Source organism: Canis lupus, chromosome 7 (assembly GCF_011100685.1).
Source record: "Canis lupus familiaris isolate Mischka breed German Shepherd chromosome 7, alternate assembly UU_Cfam_GSD_1.0, whole genome shotgun sequence".
Lineage (NCBI taxonomy): Eukaryota > Metazoa > Chordata > Mammalia > Carnivora > Canidae > Canis > Canis lupus.
In genome coordinates this window covers 39,742,395-39,761,119 of record NC_049228.1, presented here as the reverse complement: position 1 = coordinate 39,761,119, position 18,725 = coordinate 39,742,395, and the positions used below count along the sequence as shown (strand labels likewise).

The 18,725-nt window shown below is 50.5% G+C and overlaps 1 protein-coding gene across 1 annotated transcript in view; it reads left to right on the top strand.

The window, feature by feature from the left end:
• The window catches only part of CNIH3 (cornichon family AMPA receptor auxiliary protein 3), a 103,060-nt gene that overhangs the window by 36,547 nt on the left and 47,788 nt on the right, over positions 1 to 18,725 (top strand). Inside the window, exons 2-3 of the mRNA XM_038542871.1 lie at positions 9,759 to 9,827; positions 14,049 to 14,096. Coding sequence (XP_038398799.1) covers positions 9,759 to 9,827; positions 14,049 to 14,096 — 117 coding nt within the window. The remainder of the gene's footprint in view (positions 1 to 9,758; positions 9,828 to 14,048; positions 14,097 to 18,725) is intronic.

Sequence of the window (18,725 nt, the reverse complement as noted above, 5' to 3'; positions counted from 1 at the left end):
AAACACTAACTCGAAAACATACATGCACCCCCATGTTTATAGCAGCATTATCTACAATAGCCAAGATATGGAAGCAGCCTAAATGTCCATTGACTGACGAATGGATAAAGAAGAAGTGGTATATAGACAATGGAATATTATTCGGCCATAAAAAAGAATGAAGTTTTGCCATTTGCAACGACATGGATGGAGTTGGAGAGTATAATGCTAAGTGAAATAGGCAGAGAAAACCAAACACCATATGATTTCACTTGTATGTGGAATTTAAGAAACAAAAAAGAAACAGAGACAAACCAAGAAACAGACTCTTAACTCTAAGAACTAATGGTCACCAGAGGAGAGGTGGGTAGGGGGATGGGGGAAACAGGTAAAGATTCAGAGTACACTTGTTGTGATGAGCACTGAGTAATGTAGAGAATTGTTGAATCACTCTATTGTACACCTGAAACTAACATAACACTGTATATTAACCATCCTGGATTTCAAAAAATAACAGAAAAACAAAATAAACATAAATCAGTGACTTTGAGTAAAAGCAGATTTCCCTCCATAATGTGGGTGGGCCTCATCTAATTAGGTGAAGGCCTGAATAGAACAAAAGACTGACCTCCCCTGAGCAAGAGGGAATTCTGCAGCCCGTGGCTTTCAGACTGGACCTGCAGCATCAGCTTTCCTGTATCTCCAGGGTGCCGGCCCCCTGCAGATCTTGGACTCGCCAGCCTTCATGACTGCATGAACACATTCTCATGAGACTGCTCACCTGTGTGGAGGTGAAATAGGCATGAGGTTAGGGCAAGACTCAGAACCACTGTGCCGGTCTGAAATATTTTTCTTTTCTAAGCTCTTGGCCAGGTAGGGTTAAGCAGTGTCTTTGATGGGGAGTCCTCAGCAGGCAGGGCTGTGGGTGCTAAGCCCACTCTGTGTCATGCCCCACGCAGCACTCCATAATGATGGGTGCTCTAATAAACAGTTCTCACTCCCGCTTAGGAAGAGCAGTGAGCCTGTGTGGCCCAATGCAAAAGCACAAGCAGGAGAAATGGAGAAATTGATGCAGGTTTCAGCCCTACTTCCTTGGGTGGCCTCAGGCATTCCTAACCACCCATAGTTCTCGATTCTTCCTTGGAAAGTGCCTTGGAATGGCACTCCTACTTGGGATGTTACATAAAATACAGGGAAATACTGAGGGAAGTTTAAAACGCCTGTGACTTCTGGGCATTGTGCTTTCTAGGAAAGGGGGTGGGCAGTGGGGGAGTGTCAGAGACTCTGCCTCTTGTCGCATGCCTCATGGTGATGGGAGCTGAGCCAGGACCGAGGAAGCGGCTGGTATCCACGAGTCCACGTAGAGCCCCTGCTTCTTTCTTCCTCAGGGCTGGGAAGTGGCACAGCAAACCCTCACCTGGAGCCTCTTAGGATTGGTGAACCGGATGCCAGGACTCACAGGGCACCAGGACTAGATGTTAAGCCATGCGTGTGTCCCAGGCAGTAGTTTCCATCCATCGTCCCTCTCTCGGCCCATGGAGCTCCTGATCCTCAGAGGGAGCACCAAGGTTTAGGTTGTGGTTTTAGAAATTGCTGTGGTTGGGACAAGACATGGCGAGGACATAACCAGACTTCTGGGGCGCCTGGGATGCTACGTCGGTTAAGCGTCCAACTCTTGATCTCAGCTCAGGTCTGATCTCAGGGTTGTGAGCTCAAGCCACACACTGGGCTCCAGCGTGGGACCTACTTAAACAAAAACAAACGACTGAATTACAAGTGCATTGTGAGTGACTTTGAGAAAAACCCAAAAAGGCCTTGGGGCACTTCTAGGAAGGCTTGGGGTATAAAAGCCTGCTCCCTGGGGACATGTTTATTTTGGGTCAGCACTGCTTCTTTCACACTAGCGTTCACTGGCGCCACCAAAACCATTTCTTCCCAAAGATGTCACAACCATACTCTCAGATGTTTTGTAAATGGAGTGCATTGGTTTCCTAGGGCTGCCTTCACAGGTTCCCGTGACCAGATGGCTGTTGATTCCCACCCAGCTCTGGAGGCTGGAAGTCTGGAGTCAAGGTGACAGCGGGGCACCGCTGTCTCGGGAAGCTCCAGGGAAGAGCGCTCCTTGCATCCTCCTGGCTGCTGGTGGCCCAGCTATCTGTGGTGCTCCTGGGTTTGTAGTTGTAACACCACGTCCTCGGTCCACATCTCTTAGAGGGACACTGTCCCTGGATTTAGGGTCTGTAATCTCGTATAGCCTCATTCTAACTGCTTATATCTGCAGAGACCCTACTTCCAAATAAGGTCAGGTCTGAGGACCCAGGAGGACAGGACTTTGGGGGGACGTCATTCAGCCCACAGCATGGAGAAATTAAGAGTGGAGCTTGGCACAGGTGGCCTTATTATCTTTAGGGGTCTGAGCACAGGCCTGAGGGAGGGAGTTGTCCCCCTGCCAGACAGGTTGGGAGGTAGAAGTTCTGGGGGCTTGGGCTGCATGCCTTCTTCCATTAAAAAACTGTGGAGCACTTTCCCCAACATCCAGTTCTCTCTGGGGTGGGGAAGCCACATTCATCTCTGGCTTCCCAAGTTTGATAAGCCAGGATGCGTGATCCTTTCTCTTACTGCCTCTGAGTCCTGACTTTTCATTGGGTGAGTTAGCAGCTCTCCGGAAAGGCCTGAAAATCAGCCCACCAGCATCTCCCTCGTGTGCACGGTTGGCACTGGGTTCACAAGCACTGACCTATCACCGATGGCCGCTTGGTCATGTCCAATCTTTGTCAGATTGAGAAGCCACAAGCATAGACATGCTCAGTTCTGCAAGCCACCCAGAGGCCACAGCAACCGGGAATAGGGGCTGCTCAAAGTCTTGGTATAGGGGCCTACCTCGAGGAGTGTGGCTGCAGGAGGCCAGTCCCTGGTCCCGACCTGGTCTCCCACTGCTGTCTCTCCATCCTTGGGCTGTGGCTGCTGGGACCCTTCTGTATCTCCCCCTGCAGATCTGGATTCCCCTCTTGGGGCCTCTCCAGCCTAACTTCCTTCTGGAACTTTCCATGTCTGGCTCCTGGTCATTCAGGTCTCTGAGATGATGCAGCTAAGTCCTCCCTGACACCACCTCAATTCTATTTCCTCCTGTCACCCCTGCCCCCCACCCCGTGATAGGCTCTGTGATGACAGGGCTGCATCTTCTTGCTCAGTGCTGCGTTCCGAGGCTTGGGACGGGACCAGGCATCTTCAGTAAGTCAGCACTTTCTTCTCACCCCGTCGACCATGGAGAAACAAGGCAGTGTGTTGGATGGAGCATAGTGGATCCTGGATTCCAGGACAGGCGCGGGTGGGGACTGTTGCTCACTCACCCTGCCTGACGCAAGGGGGCATCTATATCCAGTGCCCAGGGGTGAACAGATCGAAGACGGCAGCAAGATAACATGGAGAGAATGTTCCAGAGCAATGAGGCTTCTGCCAATGCTCAGTTCTCAGTGGGGCGGCCCTGGGGACTCATTAGCTATTGCAGGCTGAGATTTCAACCATTTCTTAGTCTTCCAGGAAGGTTTTGCTGCAGCACAGACGGTTATTTTTAGCAAAATAACTGTTTTAGACAAGCACAGTAATTTTTAATCTCATGATTATCAACGCCGTGGGCCTGAAGAAGGAAGACTCCATGAGATAACTTCTGGAGTATTTCTACAATTCCCTGCCTCTTAGGTGGGTCCACGCTGCTCCTGACACTTGGGGCTGATGTTGCTGTGGGGAGGGGGTGCCTCTAGCCCCATGAGACCCTCATGGGGGCTTCACTGGCCAGTGAGTAGTTGCTCTGTGACCCTGTAGAGGTGGAGGCTGGGGGAGCAGCTGGAGAGTTGGGGCAGGACATCTGTGCTGTTAGCCTAAGCCTAGTGGGGGCACAGACAGGTCACACCACGTACTCTCTCTGCTTCCTTCCTGACTTCTTTTTACACTCCCCGGCCTGGCTCTGCCTCTCCTGAGCCGCCAGCTTGGCATCTGACCTCCTTTCTCCCTCTTTGGCGGCATCTCCTGCAAACCCCTGATTTCCACCCAGAGCCTCGCTTCTGCCCTGTGGAGCCCAGCCCCAGCCTAGAGAGGTCCCGGGCAGCCTGGGTCTTCAGAGTCCCTGGCACGTGCATGGCTGGTGGGAGAACTGCTCCTCTTGCTTTGTCATTGTTCATCTGTGGCTACCCTTTCTAGCCTTTGTGCTCCTGCGAACCTCCGTCTCAGGAGTTTGGTGAGAAAACAAGAAGGGGGGATGAACAAACAGTGAGGGTCGCCCTGAGTTCAGATCCAGCCTGTACACGTGACAGTTTTGATGAAAGGGGCCAGTTCCTGCAAGCTATCAGAGCTTGTGCATGATAACCCAAAGAGTCCTACATCTGTTAAAGAAATCAAAGTTGTAGTTTGAAACTTCCCATAAAGAAAACACTGTTTAGAAAAAATATATAGAAAAATCTGTTATATAGAAATCTGTATATAGAAAAATCTATGTAGGGATCCCTGGGTGGTGCAGCGGTTTGGCGCCTGCCTTTGGCCCAGGGCGCTATCCTGGAGACCCGGGATCGAATCCCACGTCGGGCTCCCGGTGCATGGAGCCTGCTTCTCCCTCTGCCTATGTCTCTGCCTCTCTCTCTCTCTCTCTCTCTCCCTCTGTGTGACTATCATAAATAAATAAATAAATAAAAAGAAAAATCTGTGTAGCCTTAGGAGTACGTGGATCCAACACCAGAAGTTTGATCAATAAAAGAAAAAGAGGTAAATTGGATAAACTGAGAATTGTTAAGAGGACATTTGCTCTGAGAAGCATGCTGTCAAGAATGGAAAGACAAGCCACAGAGCAGAAGAAAATACTGGCAAATCACATATCTGACAAAGGACTTATGTCCAGAATATATAAAGAGCTCTCAAAAAATCAATAGGAAAACAAATGGCTTAAAAAAAAAAGATGTGCAAATGATCTTAACACACGCTTCACCAAAGGAGGAATACAGATGGCGTTAAGCCCATGTGAAGATGCTCAACATTTTCAATTAGTCATTGGAGAAATGCAAATTAAAACTATCCTGAGATACCTTTATGTACCTATGGAAATGGCTAAAATAGAAGAAATCCAAGCTGACACACTGTTGGCAAGGATGCTGAGCTTCTCACTCATTGCTGGGGTGGGGAACGCAAAAATGGTACAGCGTCTTTAAAGAGCAGTTTCTCAGTTTCGTATGAAGTGAAACATACGCCCACCACATGAACCAGTGATCAATCCTGCTCCAATTTACCCGAGAGAATTGAAAACTTATGTTTAGGAGAACACGGGGTATGCAAATGTTTATAGCAGCTTTGTTCATGATTTTTGGAGACCAGAAACAAGCCACATGCTCTTCGGCAGGTGAAGGAATAAAGAAGCGGGTCCATCCGTGCCATGGAATAGGACTCAGCTTGTCTACAGGTAGACAGGCCATGCTGCTGCTGAATCTTATCGTATTGTGTTAAGTGGAAGAAGCCAGGCCGACAAGCTGACGCATGGCACGATCCATTAGGGTGGCTTTCTGGAAAAGGCAAAACGATAGGGACAAAGAAGGGACTCGTGGTTACTGAGTGGGGTGGGGGTGACTCCAAAGAGGCAACAGGGGCAAGTTTTGGGGGGTGATAGAGTTATTCTCTGCCTTGATTGTGTTTACATGATTTATGCATTTGTCAAGAGACATAGAACCTTTAACCAGAAAGAGTGCATTTTATTGTATATGAATTTAAAAATAAATGTAAAAACATGAAGAGGCTTTGAAGTGTGCTTATCCTCAGAGCAGGAGTTAAAGCTCACTTAGCACTGTTGTGTGGGGGCCCCCATGGTGGAATGGAGGCCCCGAGGCTTGTGGAAGCTGAACTCAGCTGGCCGTCCGTGGTCATGATCCTATCACCGCTATCGCCTGTCACACTCACAGTCCGTCCCTGGTGTTAATGGCCTGGCTGCAGGCAGAAGTCTGCAGCACCCACACGGCCGTCCCAGTGCACTGCCTGTGTCTCCTGTGCTGGACACTGGGCAGGAGGCAGGGGCTGGGAGACCATGAATTAGGCTAAGAAGAGGGTGACCTAACCCTCATCTCTTCTGGAAGCTTTCTTTCTTTGTTTTTTTTTTTGTTTATTTAAGATTTTATTTATTTAAAGAGCAGGAAGAGGAGCAGAGGGAGAGAGAGAATCCCAGGCAGATTCTGCACTGAGCTTGGAGCCCAACGCTCGATCCCAGGACCCAGAGATCATGACCTGAGCTGAAATCAAGAGCCAGTGGCTTACCCGACTGCTCCCCACAGGCACCCCAGGGCTTCCTTTCATTCCATAGACACAATTGCTCATTCTGGATATCCTTGGGATCCTACCTCATCCCCTCCACGTGTTGTGGGAGGCAGAGCAACGTGATGCTAACTGCATAGGTTGTAGTGTCAGGGAGGCCTTGGTTTGGAGCCGGTGCCAGAGCAGCAATCTTGGGCAAGGACTTGAACTACTTTCGGGTTCAGTTTCTCAACCTGTAAGATGGGGACGATAATAGTACTGACGTCACGGGGTGGCCGAGGATTACGGAATCCAAAGTGTGTTCCTGAAGCCCAGTACCCAGTGTGGTGAGCATGTAATAAACCCACACGGTGCTCACTACACGTGCGTCAGGTGAAGTGGTGTGTGCAGGAGTGAGTGGTCCCGGGGGTGGGGATGCCGAAGCCCCTGTCCTCATTGTGCACATGGCCGGCCCCATACATTCTGTCTCCTGGAGCTCACAGGCTGAAGCTGCACTCAGGGCTCACGGTCTCCTTGCACCTTCCTCCAGGCCAGGCCCTGAGACGGGTGGTGGTTGCCTGGCTCTCGGATGCACTCAGCAGCTCTTGGTCCCCAGGGAAGCTCCCCCTGCTTCACACACCATCAGCCCAGACTGACCTCCCAGCCCTTGCACAGGGGCCTGGCTTGGGTCAGGACAGGATAGAACCTGGAGTGTCAAGGCCGTAGCTCAGGGGATGACTTCCTTCCTCCTGGGCTCCCTGGCTCACCAATGCTTGTGGGTTCAAAAGCTATCCAGGGACCGACTTTCAGTTCCTGAACTACATATAGTGAATTGTCTTATAATTGGCTAACGACAGGCTGGAGGTTAGCCAATGCCAGCCTCGTGGGAGCAAGCAAGGGTGCACTTTGGGCTCTGCCCTGGGTTCTGCTCCATTTGCACCTGTGTTAGGGTGAACGTGGATGTGTCCATTGAGGACATTGGGACTTGTGGTTGGGAGATAGGTCATATCTCAGCACACTGGACTGATGGACCAAACCATCAGGAATTAAAATGGATAAAGGTCAGTTCTTGCTCTCAGGCCTTCACATCCAACAATGTGCATGTGGAGTTTAATGAGCACATGAGAAAACCTGGGGCTTTTAGGCAATGCAAGGTCAGTACGAAGCAGGGAGTGTGATGCGGAAACAAAAAAGCTAATGCTATCAGGTTGCATTAACAGAGACATAGGTTACAGAACAGAGGAGGCGATACTTTGATTCTCTGTGCTAGGCTGACCTCATTGTGAATATGGTGTTTACTTTTGACAGTCACATTTTAGTGTGGATGTTTACAACCTGTAAGGTCGGGAGAGGGCAATCAGAATGATGAGGCAACTCAGTGCCAGTTTATATAAAGGTTGGAGAGAGGTGGCTTAAGGAACAAAGATCTGCCGGGGTCAGGGTAGCCGGCAGTACTTAAGGGGATCCTTGTGGAAGAGTGATTATGACCTATTCTCTGTGCCTCCAAAGCAGTGCTATGTAAGGAATTTCGGGTGATGATGGAAATAGTTTATGTCTGTGCCATTTAATAGGTACCAGACAGATGTGGTTTTTGAGCAAATAAAATGTGGGAACTGAATTTTTAATTTAACTAATTAAAATGAAAATTTAAATGGCTTAATGTGGCTACGTTATTGGACAGTGAAGCTTTAGAGGGAAAATAAGAGAGTAGATGAGGGGCTGGTGAATTTTTTTCTGTAAAGGGCAAGACAGTAACTGTTTTGGGTTTTGTTGGGCGTATGGTGTCTGTGGCAACAGCTGGACTCTGCCGTTGTAGCGTGAAAGCATGCACCGCAGAGGAAAGAATGAATGTGTCTGTGTTCTAATAAAACTTTACTTATGGAAACTGAAATCTGAGTACAATTTTTACATGTCACAAAATAGTCTTCTTTTGATTTTTTCAACCACTTTCAAAGCATAAAAACCATTCATCGCTCACAGGTTGTAAAAAAAATGGGTGGCAGGCAGGATGTGGCCTGTGGAGTTGCTGACTCTGGCCTAGAACGTGGGTGGGAGCCCCAGGGAGTCCTGTGTAAGTACAAGCAGGGAAGATGGTATTGATTAGAGGCGGCTGGGAACAGCCCGGGTGCCGTGGCTAGGAGGCCAGTTCCTGTCCTGAGTTCAAGTACAGGCCGCGGAGTTAACGAGCTGGCAGGGAATGAGGCAGATGTGTCTAGTTAATGCAGCTTATACTAGAATTTCTCCGGATTCTGTAGGAGTTTTGAAATCAGGATGGTGTGTGACTGCTTTACAATTATACCTGCTTTGTGCAGGGAAGTAAGCTGTTCCCCCACATGGTACTTCCTCGGATCCCGTGTTGCTGGGATGGAAGCAGCTGGGGTGGCCGCCCCCATCGCTGCTACCTCGGGGTGTGCCTCCCCGGGGAAGCTGGTTACGGCCATCCGTGTGCAGCCCAGGGGAGAGGTGGCTGGGAGCGCCGGCCTCCACGGCGTAAGGGAGGACCCTCCCCGCCCGAATACCACTGTTCTGCCATCGGGTCCCCTTCTAGACAAGGTGGCCAGGCTCGGAAAGCTTCACCACCAGCTAGTCCTTTCCTTGGGTGTGCCTGGAGAAGGCTGCCTTCTGCATCCTCCCCCCAGACGGGGGGTACCGGTGCTCTCTGGCGGGCTGTGGGCCCATCTGTGAAGATGTGACTGCTTGGGAGCTGGTTGTGCAGCCCGTGGACCGCTGGCGCTCAGGGCCTCTCCGTGACCATCAATTCGGCTTTCTTGCTTTTCTCTCCTCCCTCTGTCCGTCTGATGTCCAATCAGCATCTCTGCCAAAATAAACAAAAACAGAAAACAGAGAGCTTCTTCCTGTAAGGAGAGAGGAGGGAAGCCCTGGCTCAAGGTTTGAATTTTTGTGTCTATATCCACACCTCAGCCTGCTGTCACCGTAGTAGACTTTTCTCCATGTCTTTGTAAATAAAGCACAGGAAGCTTATGAAGCTTTGAGGGGCCTTAAAAACAATTGAGAGAAATACCTTCGGCATACAGCATTATGTAAGTCTCCGTGTAGAGTGTATCAATGCAACACGGAGCTGCAGTATCGTTCCCATGGGAGCATTCGCCGCCCTCCGTCCCGGCCCACGGCTAGCCTTGCTTCCACTGTCAGGAGCAGGTGAGAGCTTGTCTCAGCCAGTTTCGTGTCGAGAGGACAGCTTCCTCGTCTGTACGCGTGGGGCTGTGTATCAGGTCTGCAGGCCTGACCTGTCCGCTCGGGGCGAGCATGTACCCTTACACCATCTCTTGCCCGTTGCCTATTTTGGGGAGTTTTAGGCATACACCGAAGACAGGGGAGTACAGTCAGCCCCAAGTGTCCATCACCGGCTCTGACAAAAGCCAGCTCCTGGCCGGTCTTGAATCATTCATACCTTCTCCCTGCCTCCTGTACTTTGAAGCAAATCCACGGGAAGCTTCTGACACGGCACATCAACTCACTCTTGCACTAACATCTCTGCTCTGCACATTCCGTTTCAGATCATTGCCTTCGATGAGTTAAGGACGGATTTTAAGAGCCCCATAGACCAGTGTAACCCTGTTCACGCGGTGAGTAGTGGGTGCTGGCGGTGGGCGGGGTGGCATCAGGGCAGGCTGCCAGGGCCTGGGGAGGAAGGACGTTCAGGTGGGGGGTGGATAGAGTGCCTCCCCTCCTGGCTCAGGTCAAGGGCGCCTCTCACACCTGAAGTCTGCCCAGGTCCCAACATATCTTGCAAGTCAGAATGACAATCCCAAGAACCCAGGTGGAAAAGGTCTACTGTGCGGGGCTGTAGTCTTCAAGGCCCCGTGCTGGTGGTTTTTGGTTATTCATCCCTGAATAAGGAGAGAGGCTCCATGCTGGCCAACATGCTGGCATGATGAGGTGGTTCACGCTCTGTGCTTGCCCAGGTCTCCCAGAGGCAGACATGCAGAGTGGGTGGACGTATAGAGCCCCTGGCCACCCATCCACCACCCAGGGGGTCACTCATCTTCAGAGGCTCCGTCTGTGGGCCTGAGGTCAGCTCGCCGCCCACTGGGGAATCTGATGCGGTCTGGTCATCTGATCCAGGCTCAGCACGTGCTGTTCTACATCTTTCCGTTCTGTCTTGCTGGTCAGTCATGCATGCTGCCACTGTCATGTGCTCTGGAGTGGATATGGAAAGCGGGCTTGGTGCAGAGAGCAGAGGAGGACCCTACTTCCAATGAATGGTGTGGGTGCTGGCCATCTGCTTCTCTGGTCAGTGCAGCCGACTTCCCAGAGCCAAGGACCAACCACGCATGTGGACAGAGCCTCATCCACACTCACTGTGGACCAGCCCTGCTGGGCTCAAGGGATGGGACACACACCGTTCAGGTGTGTTTCTCAGCCTAAACTCTGGGGGTCTGTGCACCCCTGAAGTTCTTTCCAAGCCCCAGTTTCCAGCGTAAAGCCAGGTATTTGTTTGGATATCTCTGTGGATATTTTCTCTTAGAGGTTGTAGACTGAACGGCAGGATTTACTGTGTGAATCCATCTGAACCTGGAAGGCTCATGGTGTCACTCTTCAGTGACAGGGACCAGAGACACCTGTCCTCCTTGAAGGAAGATATGCTCCCTGGAGGTACCAGAAGACCAGGGGACCAGGCCTCAGGGTCACCTCTGTAAGGGACATGGTTTTTACCGGAGTTGTAAGTTTTTGTGAGTTTTTACTGCACGCGAGGAACCGTGTATATGTGTAACCTATAATTCTCACAAGTCAGCCAGGATGGCATCATTGCCGCACACACAGACTGGTAGGCGAGAGCCCGCAGTGCATGGCGGGAGGTTAGCACGCCTGTCTGCCTGTCTCAGGAGCCCGGGCTCCTACCATGTACTCCAGGTGGTCTCTTTTCCGAGAGCTGATTTTCTAATCCTTTTGGCATCAGATTCTTTGGTTCTATGAAACAGAATGAAACCCTTTCAAAGTCAACAGTGTGGAGCAGAATTTTGTCGCAAGATGCAAGAATCCCTAAGATGCACTTGAAAATTTCTGAGGTTTTGTGAAACTTGCTTGCATTGAAATGCATTTTGTTTGCATCTGCCGATCTCACCACCTACCTGTGATAACTTAGCTCCGTCAGACCTGAAAGGGCTATCTCCTGGTTTCGTTTCTCTCTGGATGTTTCGTGTTTGGCACTGGCATCACCGCCTGGTCCACAGAGCTGCTCTAGTCCTGCTGTTCCTCCTCCTAGCTCACTGGAAACTCCCAGAGCTTCTTGAATCACCCCTGGGTGCGTGCTGCTGCAGAAACGTGTCCTCCACTCCGTCCTGTCCTGCCAATTCCACCCAGGTGACTGGCGAAAACTTGAGACTGAGGATAGGCCATGTGCCATGGCAGCACCAGTACGGAGCCTGCACACAGTTGGTGCTCAACTATTGTTGATGAGAGGGAGAAAGCATACTGCAGAATGAGGTGTAGGGTGGAACTGGGTCTCAGCTCTTCACTCTTGTCACTAAAGCCATGCTTTAGATGCTTTTAGATGATTTAATTAAGGAGCCTGGGCCCTGGCAGCCAGATATTTCTTGGATAGACCAAAGCCCCTCCGGAAAGGACTCTTGTCTGAGATTAAAAAAAAAAATCCATTAAACCCCCCATGGAAGAGTATTAAACATATTTTCTTGGTTCTTACGATTTATTCTCTGGCAGGAAGTTAAGTGCTTCGGATGCCTCATTAACTCCCATTCGAGCTCTCTCAGCCTCTGTAGAGCCCTGGAGCAGGGTCTCTGCCTCGGGTGGCTCGGAGAAGCCACCGCACCCATTGGTGACACCAGCCCTGGTGGACTTAGCTTACAAACAGTTGCTCTAGGAGTGGGCTGAGGCTCACTGATTCTCAGGATCGAATGTCCCCTAGAGCTCTATGTCTTGTGGGGCCCTCGGGGTAGACCTCCTTCCAGGGGGTGGACAGGGCAGGAGGGTTCTTGTTTTCCTCTCAGCTTCTCATTTCCCTTCCTTTTACCAGAGGGGCCCTCGGTATCACCAAAGGAGGAGCCACCAGAGGCCCAGCTTGCAGGGAAGGAGCTGGTGTGGCCCTGTACCAGCCTCTCTATGTCTGGCACCTCACCCCTTGCCCCTTATTCCTCATGTAGGCAGCCTTGATGCCCAGCTGTGTGCGGGGTGTGTGTGTGCACATGCACGTGTGAGCACGCACACATGTGTGTTCTGGAGGACATGGTCTGTCTCCCTAGCCACGTGGACACTAATTTGTCCTGAGGTGGGCTCTTTCTTCTGGGCTTGAAAGACACACAGCAGTCACTGTATGATTTGATTAGAGAAACTGAAGCGGCGGAGCCACCTGTCTCCCCCAGAGCAAGTTCATTAGCATCACATCCGCGGTCACCAGATTCATAGTGGCTGCCTCCTAATGAAGCACCAGCAGACGCCGCAGCTGCACTCAGAGGGGCTTTGGAAAACAAGAAGCTCACCACACGAAAGGGAAGGCCGCGCACAGTCTGTGATGTGACCATCATCACCCCGCCACCCTGCCGCTGGCCATGGGCACCCGTCCCAGTCGTGGGCCAGGCTCCGGGAACGGACTTTGATGTCTCGAAAAGTCTTAGCCTGGGAGCGCTGCTGGTGTCTAATTTAGTGGGATGACTGCTTCCTTTAAATGCACTCACTTTAGAAAAATAAAATCAACGGGCAGAGAACTTCATAGCTTAGACACCAATCAGGGCACATGTGCTCTGGAGCCCGGGTGGAAGTCCTCCCGGGAGGACTCTAGGCTCCAGAGGTCCCTAGTGCTCAACTGTCTTACAGTGGGATGTTTGTACCTTTGAGCCCCGGTGTCCAGTTCCCTCTGCTCTGCTGCCTGTCTCTCTGGTAACCACACACAGGATCTCCTTTTCTAGGAGTTTGTTTTGTTGTTTTGCGTGATCTCACATATAAGTGACATCGCATGGTATTTGTCTTTCTCTGTCTGGCTTATATCACTGAGCACAGCACCATCATGGACACCATCCATGTTGTCGCAGATGGTAGGATTTGCTTCTTTTTTTATGGCTGAGTAATGTTCCAGTGTGTGTGTGTGTGTCATGACTGTATAATAGTATATCATATGGATATAGTGTATGTATATGCACATGTGTGTATATACATATTTTCTGTATATACATATTTTCTTTTTCCACTTACACCCACGACACTCAGGTTGCTTCTGTGTCATGACTGTGATAAATAATGCTTCAGTGAACACAGAGGTACAGATAACGTTTTCTAGGCAGTGATTTCATTCCCTTCAAATAGGTACCCAAAGTAGAATTGCTGTGGCTATTACAGTAGTTTTATTTTTAACTTTTTGAGGAGCCTCCCTAATGTTTTCGTAGTGGCTGCACTAATTTAAATTCCCACCAACAGTGCACAAGAAAAAGGATGAGAGTCCTTTTTCTCCTCGTCCGCACCAGCACCTGCTGTCTCTTATCTTTTTAGTAACAGCCGTTCTGACAGCTGTGAGGTGCTATCTCAATGTGGTTTTGATTTGCATTTCCCTGATGAAGAGTGATGAGCACCTTTTCATGTTCCCCCGGCTATCTCTGTGTCTTCTGCAGAAAAAATATCTATTCACAGCCTCTGCCCATTGTATTTGGATTATTTGGGTTTTTTTTGCTGTTGAGTTCCATGAGCAAAAACTCTCATTAGGAGCCGCCGGGTGGGAGCATGCAGGTCCCTGGTGGGTTCTGACTCCTCTCCTGGGGGCTGGATCACGGGGGGGGGCTTCTCGTGTTCTTTCAGCAGAGCATCTAACCCCCCTCTTTCTTTCTTGTGTGTCCCAATAGAGGGAGCGGCTGAGGAACATTGAGCGCATCTGCTTCCTCCTGAGAAAGGTCAGTGCGGCCCCATGCTCGAGAGTGGATGGTCACATGGCCATGGTTGGTCGTGCGGGGGAAGGGGCTGGCGGGGCTCAGTGCTCAGTACTGTCTCCCCAGAAAGGCAAATGGCAAGGGAGGGGGAGGGGGAGGGGGAGCAAGTGAGCAGTTTGCTGGAAACCCGAGATAAAAGGCGCTAATTAGAATGGGTGGCCATCAATCAAAGCATCAGGGCAACACTGGGTATTTGCAGGTGCCCTCTGGCTGGACTTAAAGGTTCTTTATCTTTGTGTGATGATGGATGGCGTTTCCAGCCCCTGTGACCTCATAGCTTTTGTTCCTGTCTGGTGCTCGGCTCAGAAACGCTCCTGCTCAACTCAGCGAAGTTTTTAACTAGATGCTGGTTTTCCTTTGAGGTTTCAGCTTGCCACTCAGCTTTGTAGTTTGATTGGCAGCATCACTGGGAGTGTTTTAGGGGCAGGATGGGAGATGCTTTGAAAGGGGGAGCCAAGCATTGAGAGAGTTGTTCTGAATGGATGCTGCCCTCAGTGCATCTGGGAAGCGCACGTGTGCATGCACATTCATGTGTGCACGAACAGCACAAGCTTGGTATTTAGCACAATTCTGTGGCATAGCCAGGGAACCCCAGTGGCAGAGGGACTGCATTCTCCACCAGGACAGCGCGTGCTTTTTGCAGTAAAGTGTATGGAACAGCAACTGGCAGGTAAAGTGAGCAGTGGCCATAGCCTTGAGCCAAAGGACGGCCCCACTTTCTGTCCAGAGCACATGGGCCACAGGACATAGGGAGCCACCTGTCAACCCAGAAGGACTTTTTGAGCCTTATGTGAGTAGGAGAGAAACAACCACTATACCAGCATTGACAGAAGGGAAACAATTGTGCAAGCCTCTCAATTTCTGTGTACATTTCCATAATGATACCTTTCACTGGAGGAAAAGGCTGAATCAAGCAGTTGACTATTTTTCTAGCTACTGACTTGTCCTTTAACGTCTTCCAAGACCCTTGGTAGGTGAGAGCTCCACATGTTGTATGTCACAGCAGGGAAGTATGGTAAGACAAGGAAAAAGCATATGAAAATATTAGTGATCCAGAGAGTAAAGAGTGATTTAAGAAAACACATGGCATTTGGTATTAAGGGCAATTCATGAATTTGTCAATTATTTTCCCATATAATGTGTTGGACACATCAATAGCCCCTTCAGCTGTCATTTCCTGGCTCTGACACCTATTCTCTGCCATCCTGAACATACCACCCAGATTCCCCACCAAGACAATAATCCACATCCATCACGTGGGTCTTACTTACCCTTCCGCACTGCTTGACCACTGACTCTGGCCAGACAGTGGCCAGTGGCTGCCTCCACTGGGATCCTACCTTATAACCCAGAGGTCAAAGCCAAGGCCATGAAAGAATACAGGCTGTGCAAGAATTAGCATTACCAGTTGCAAATTTGCATATAGTTTACATACGTTTGCATAAACAGTAGATGGAGGCATTTTGCTCCAGGAAACATACTCCAAGTACCTTTTTCTGTTTCTTGTCCTTTTCATTTGGTCTCCCCCGCCCCACCCCACTCTGTGGCCTCTGCTGCTCCTGTGAGCACAGATGCTATTCATCCTCAGTGGGAAACACCGGGAATGGCGGTCCAGGGTAGGTATTGGAGGCCAGGAAATACGGACTGTGAGTTTTTAGGTGTTATAGCCTAATGGTCACTTGTCTTGCAGCCTAATGGTCTTCGGCTCCATGAGCAGTTGCACAAGGGCCTAGCTTGGAATGTGTATATTTACTACATTTACTACTTCTATGAGATTTGTAAAATCACGTGTAACTCTGTATTGTGTTGACCATCGACTTAGCAGGTCCCTAATTGAGGCTTCTCCTACCCTAACCCTTGGTGTGCGTCTGTGTCCGCTGCCCTCCTTGGGGTCTGCTCCCTGCCAGTTCTGGACCCTTCCACAAGAGAGGTGGTGGTGCACACAGGCTTCTGCTGCCTAGATGCTGCTCCTGCCCTGATTATTGTGTGGCCCTGGGTGTGACACTTAACTTGAGAGTGGTGAGAATGCACAGCTGCGTGATATTCAGTGAGAGGATGCATGTGTGTGCAGCTCAGCAGGGTACACGCTGCTGCTCGCGTCCTGGCCCTCAGAGGCTGCTGGCAGTGCTGGGTGACAATCCCACACACTCGGTGCAGAGGCAGGTGAGGCGGCCGGTGGCCTGCCCCCAGCTGCTCCCCTCTCTCTCTTGCTCTGGTTCTCCTGCTAAGTCCGAGCCGGTTGCAGGGATGTGCGGAGGGTTCGTGGGTCTGTTAGCGCCACCACCTTCTGGGAACCGTACCTTCCAAGAAATTTCTTGGAACTTGTCCCCTAAACACCCAGAATGTGCTGTATCTCCGCTGCTGATTGTTGTTAAACCACCTCCTCAGCTTTCTCGGGAGGAAGGAAGGGATTTTCAAAATGGATCCATTTTTAGCTCTCTAATTATCAGAAAATGTGTTCTTTGGCTAATTTTCTGAACTGTAGGATTCTGATGTTGACATGTTGCATGTGATTCATTTTCCGTGGCAAGAGCCACTTCATGTGCCGCTCTCCTGCTGGAGCAGGATGTGGGCCCCATGGGTCACTGGCCCTGCGGGTCACTGTGGAGGATGGTCAGGGGCCCCCTGAGAGGAGATGGACCCGACGAGGGGCCCTGGCTGCATCCCGGACTTTAGGAAATTGTTGGAGAAGAGGAGCTTTGGGAGAGCCCCAGGCTGGTGTGAGTGTGAGAAGGAGCCTGCTTTTGGGGGAGAGGCATCATCAGACCCTGGATGTGGTCATCCCTGGGGACCATGACATGTCACTTCTAGACCAAGTCATTGAACAAAGTCTGTGACAGTCTTGCATTGGCTGAGCCTGCCTGAGGGGAGGACTCCGTTGCACAGTTTGGGAGAAGCATCTATGCTTCCATCTTGTGCCCTGAAGCCCACAAGTGTCTTCAGACCCACTGTGGATTCCTGACACCTGTGGCTCTAAGGACCTCTGGTGGACAGTTTTCACTCCCTCCATTGAGCAGTCACCCTGGGATGTGAAGGAGGAGGATGAGGGGGTTGGGGTGTTGGGGGTGTTGAGTTTGTGGGGGAGATATAACCAGGCTGGGGGGAGGGACAGGCGTGCCAGGTTTTAATCTGGAAAGAACAGTGTGGCAATAAGGCCACATGTGTGACCACTAATGACCACCTACACCCTCCCCGTTGATGCTTACCTGAACCACACCTGTGGAGTGCGGGGTTGGGGTACGCGTCACAGTGCGAAGTACCCACTGTATGGTGTGAAACGCGGGTCCCCTTCAGAAGTTCCAGCAGTCCTGCCGGTTTGGAGGAGGTGGGGATGGCCAGGACCCTTGTACAGTGCAGATCCTGTTGGTCATGTCCCTGAAGCCAGCCCTGCCTGTGTCCATGCCCTTGCCAGGTGATGGTGCAGGTCCCTTCCTCCACACTCACGTCGGGCTCTGGCATTTGAATGTGGGCAGGTGTGCGAGTGTGCTGAGGCCTTCAGAGTTCTGGGTGTTCTTGCTGTCTTGCACTTCTAACATCACCACAACCAACGCACTGGTGTGAGGGGCATGGAGGATCCGGTGACCCCCAGCCAACCTTGAGATGCATGAGCAAGCATAAATGATCATCATTTTCAGGCACTGAATTTTGGAATGACTTGTTATGCAGCATTATTAAGGCAATGGCTCACTGATACTGCAAGCGTGTGCTACTTATGTAAGAGGGACAATCTTTTTTTAAAAAGCGATTGTGTCCTCTCTACACATCAGCTGTTTGCTGACTCTACAAATTTATAAATAGATAGTTTCAAACTCTGTCCCAATTTCTGTGACCTCAGAGGAGGCTACTAAATGCATTAATGTACCAGAACCGAGAGAAAGACCCACGTCGCTTTGGATCAAATGTTTGTCATGCATCACCTGCTGGGAAGGATAGTGAAGACGGTGGTTTCCTCTGATTCCCTGCGCTCCCTGCTGTGGGTGCGGTCCTTCCTGCAGGGCTCTGGAGGGAGCAGCGAATTTTAATTGCGACACATAACACAGTGAAAAGGGACACGTAAACTTAGTGGCAGTTGTGTGCAATGCTGTAGAGACACCATCCTTGACTCAGAAATTTTCCAAATCAGAGTTCTGTGTTGGCTGGTGGATTTCTGAAGTATGCTGAGGATCAGAGCCACTTCTGTTTCCTGAGTGACCGCTGTTGCCTGTAAAAGAACGAACCCTCCCAACAACCCTACAAGGTGATCATGATCGAAAATCCCACCTGGTAGACGAGGAAGTCAGGGCATAGAGAGGTTTACCTCCTACCGGGGTCTCATGTTTCTTGAATCCATAGAGCTAGGGTCTGAAGACAAGTCAGACCAGAGTCCATATTTTTCATTACAGAATAGGGGAAATTGTTGGTTCTCTGGAACATGCTCCTTGCGGACCACCACTCAGGTAACATCGCTATCTAAAGGGAAGATACGAGCCCCCAAAGCCACAGGGGCCACAGGGACCATCACGTTGCTGGCTCGCTACGATGGGGCCCAGTGGATTCCTCCAAGGGTCTTTCCTATTTTCATTTACCTTCTTGGGAAGATAGTTCACCCCAGAG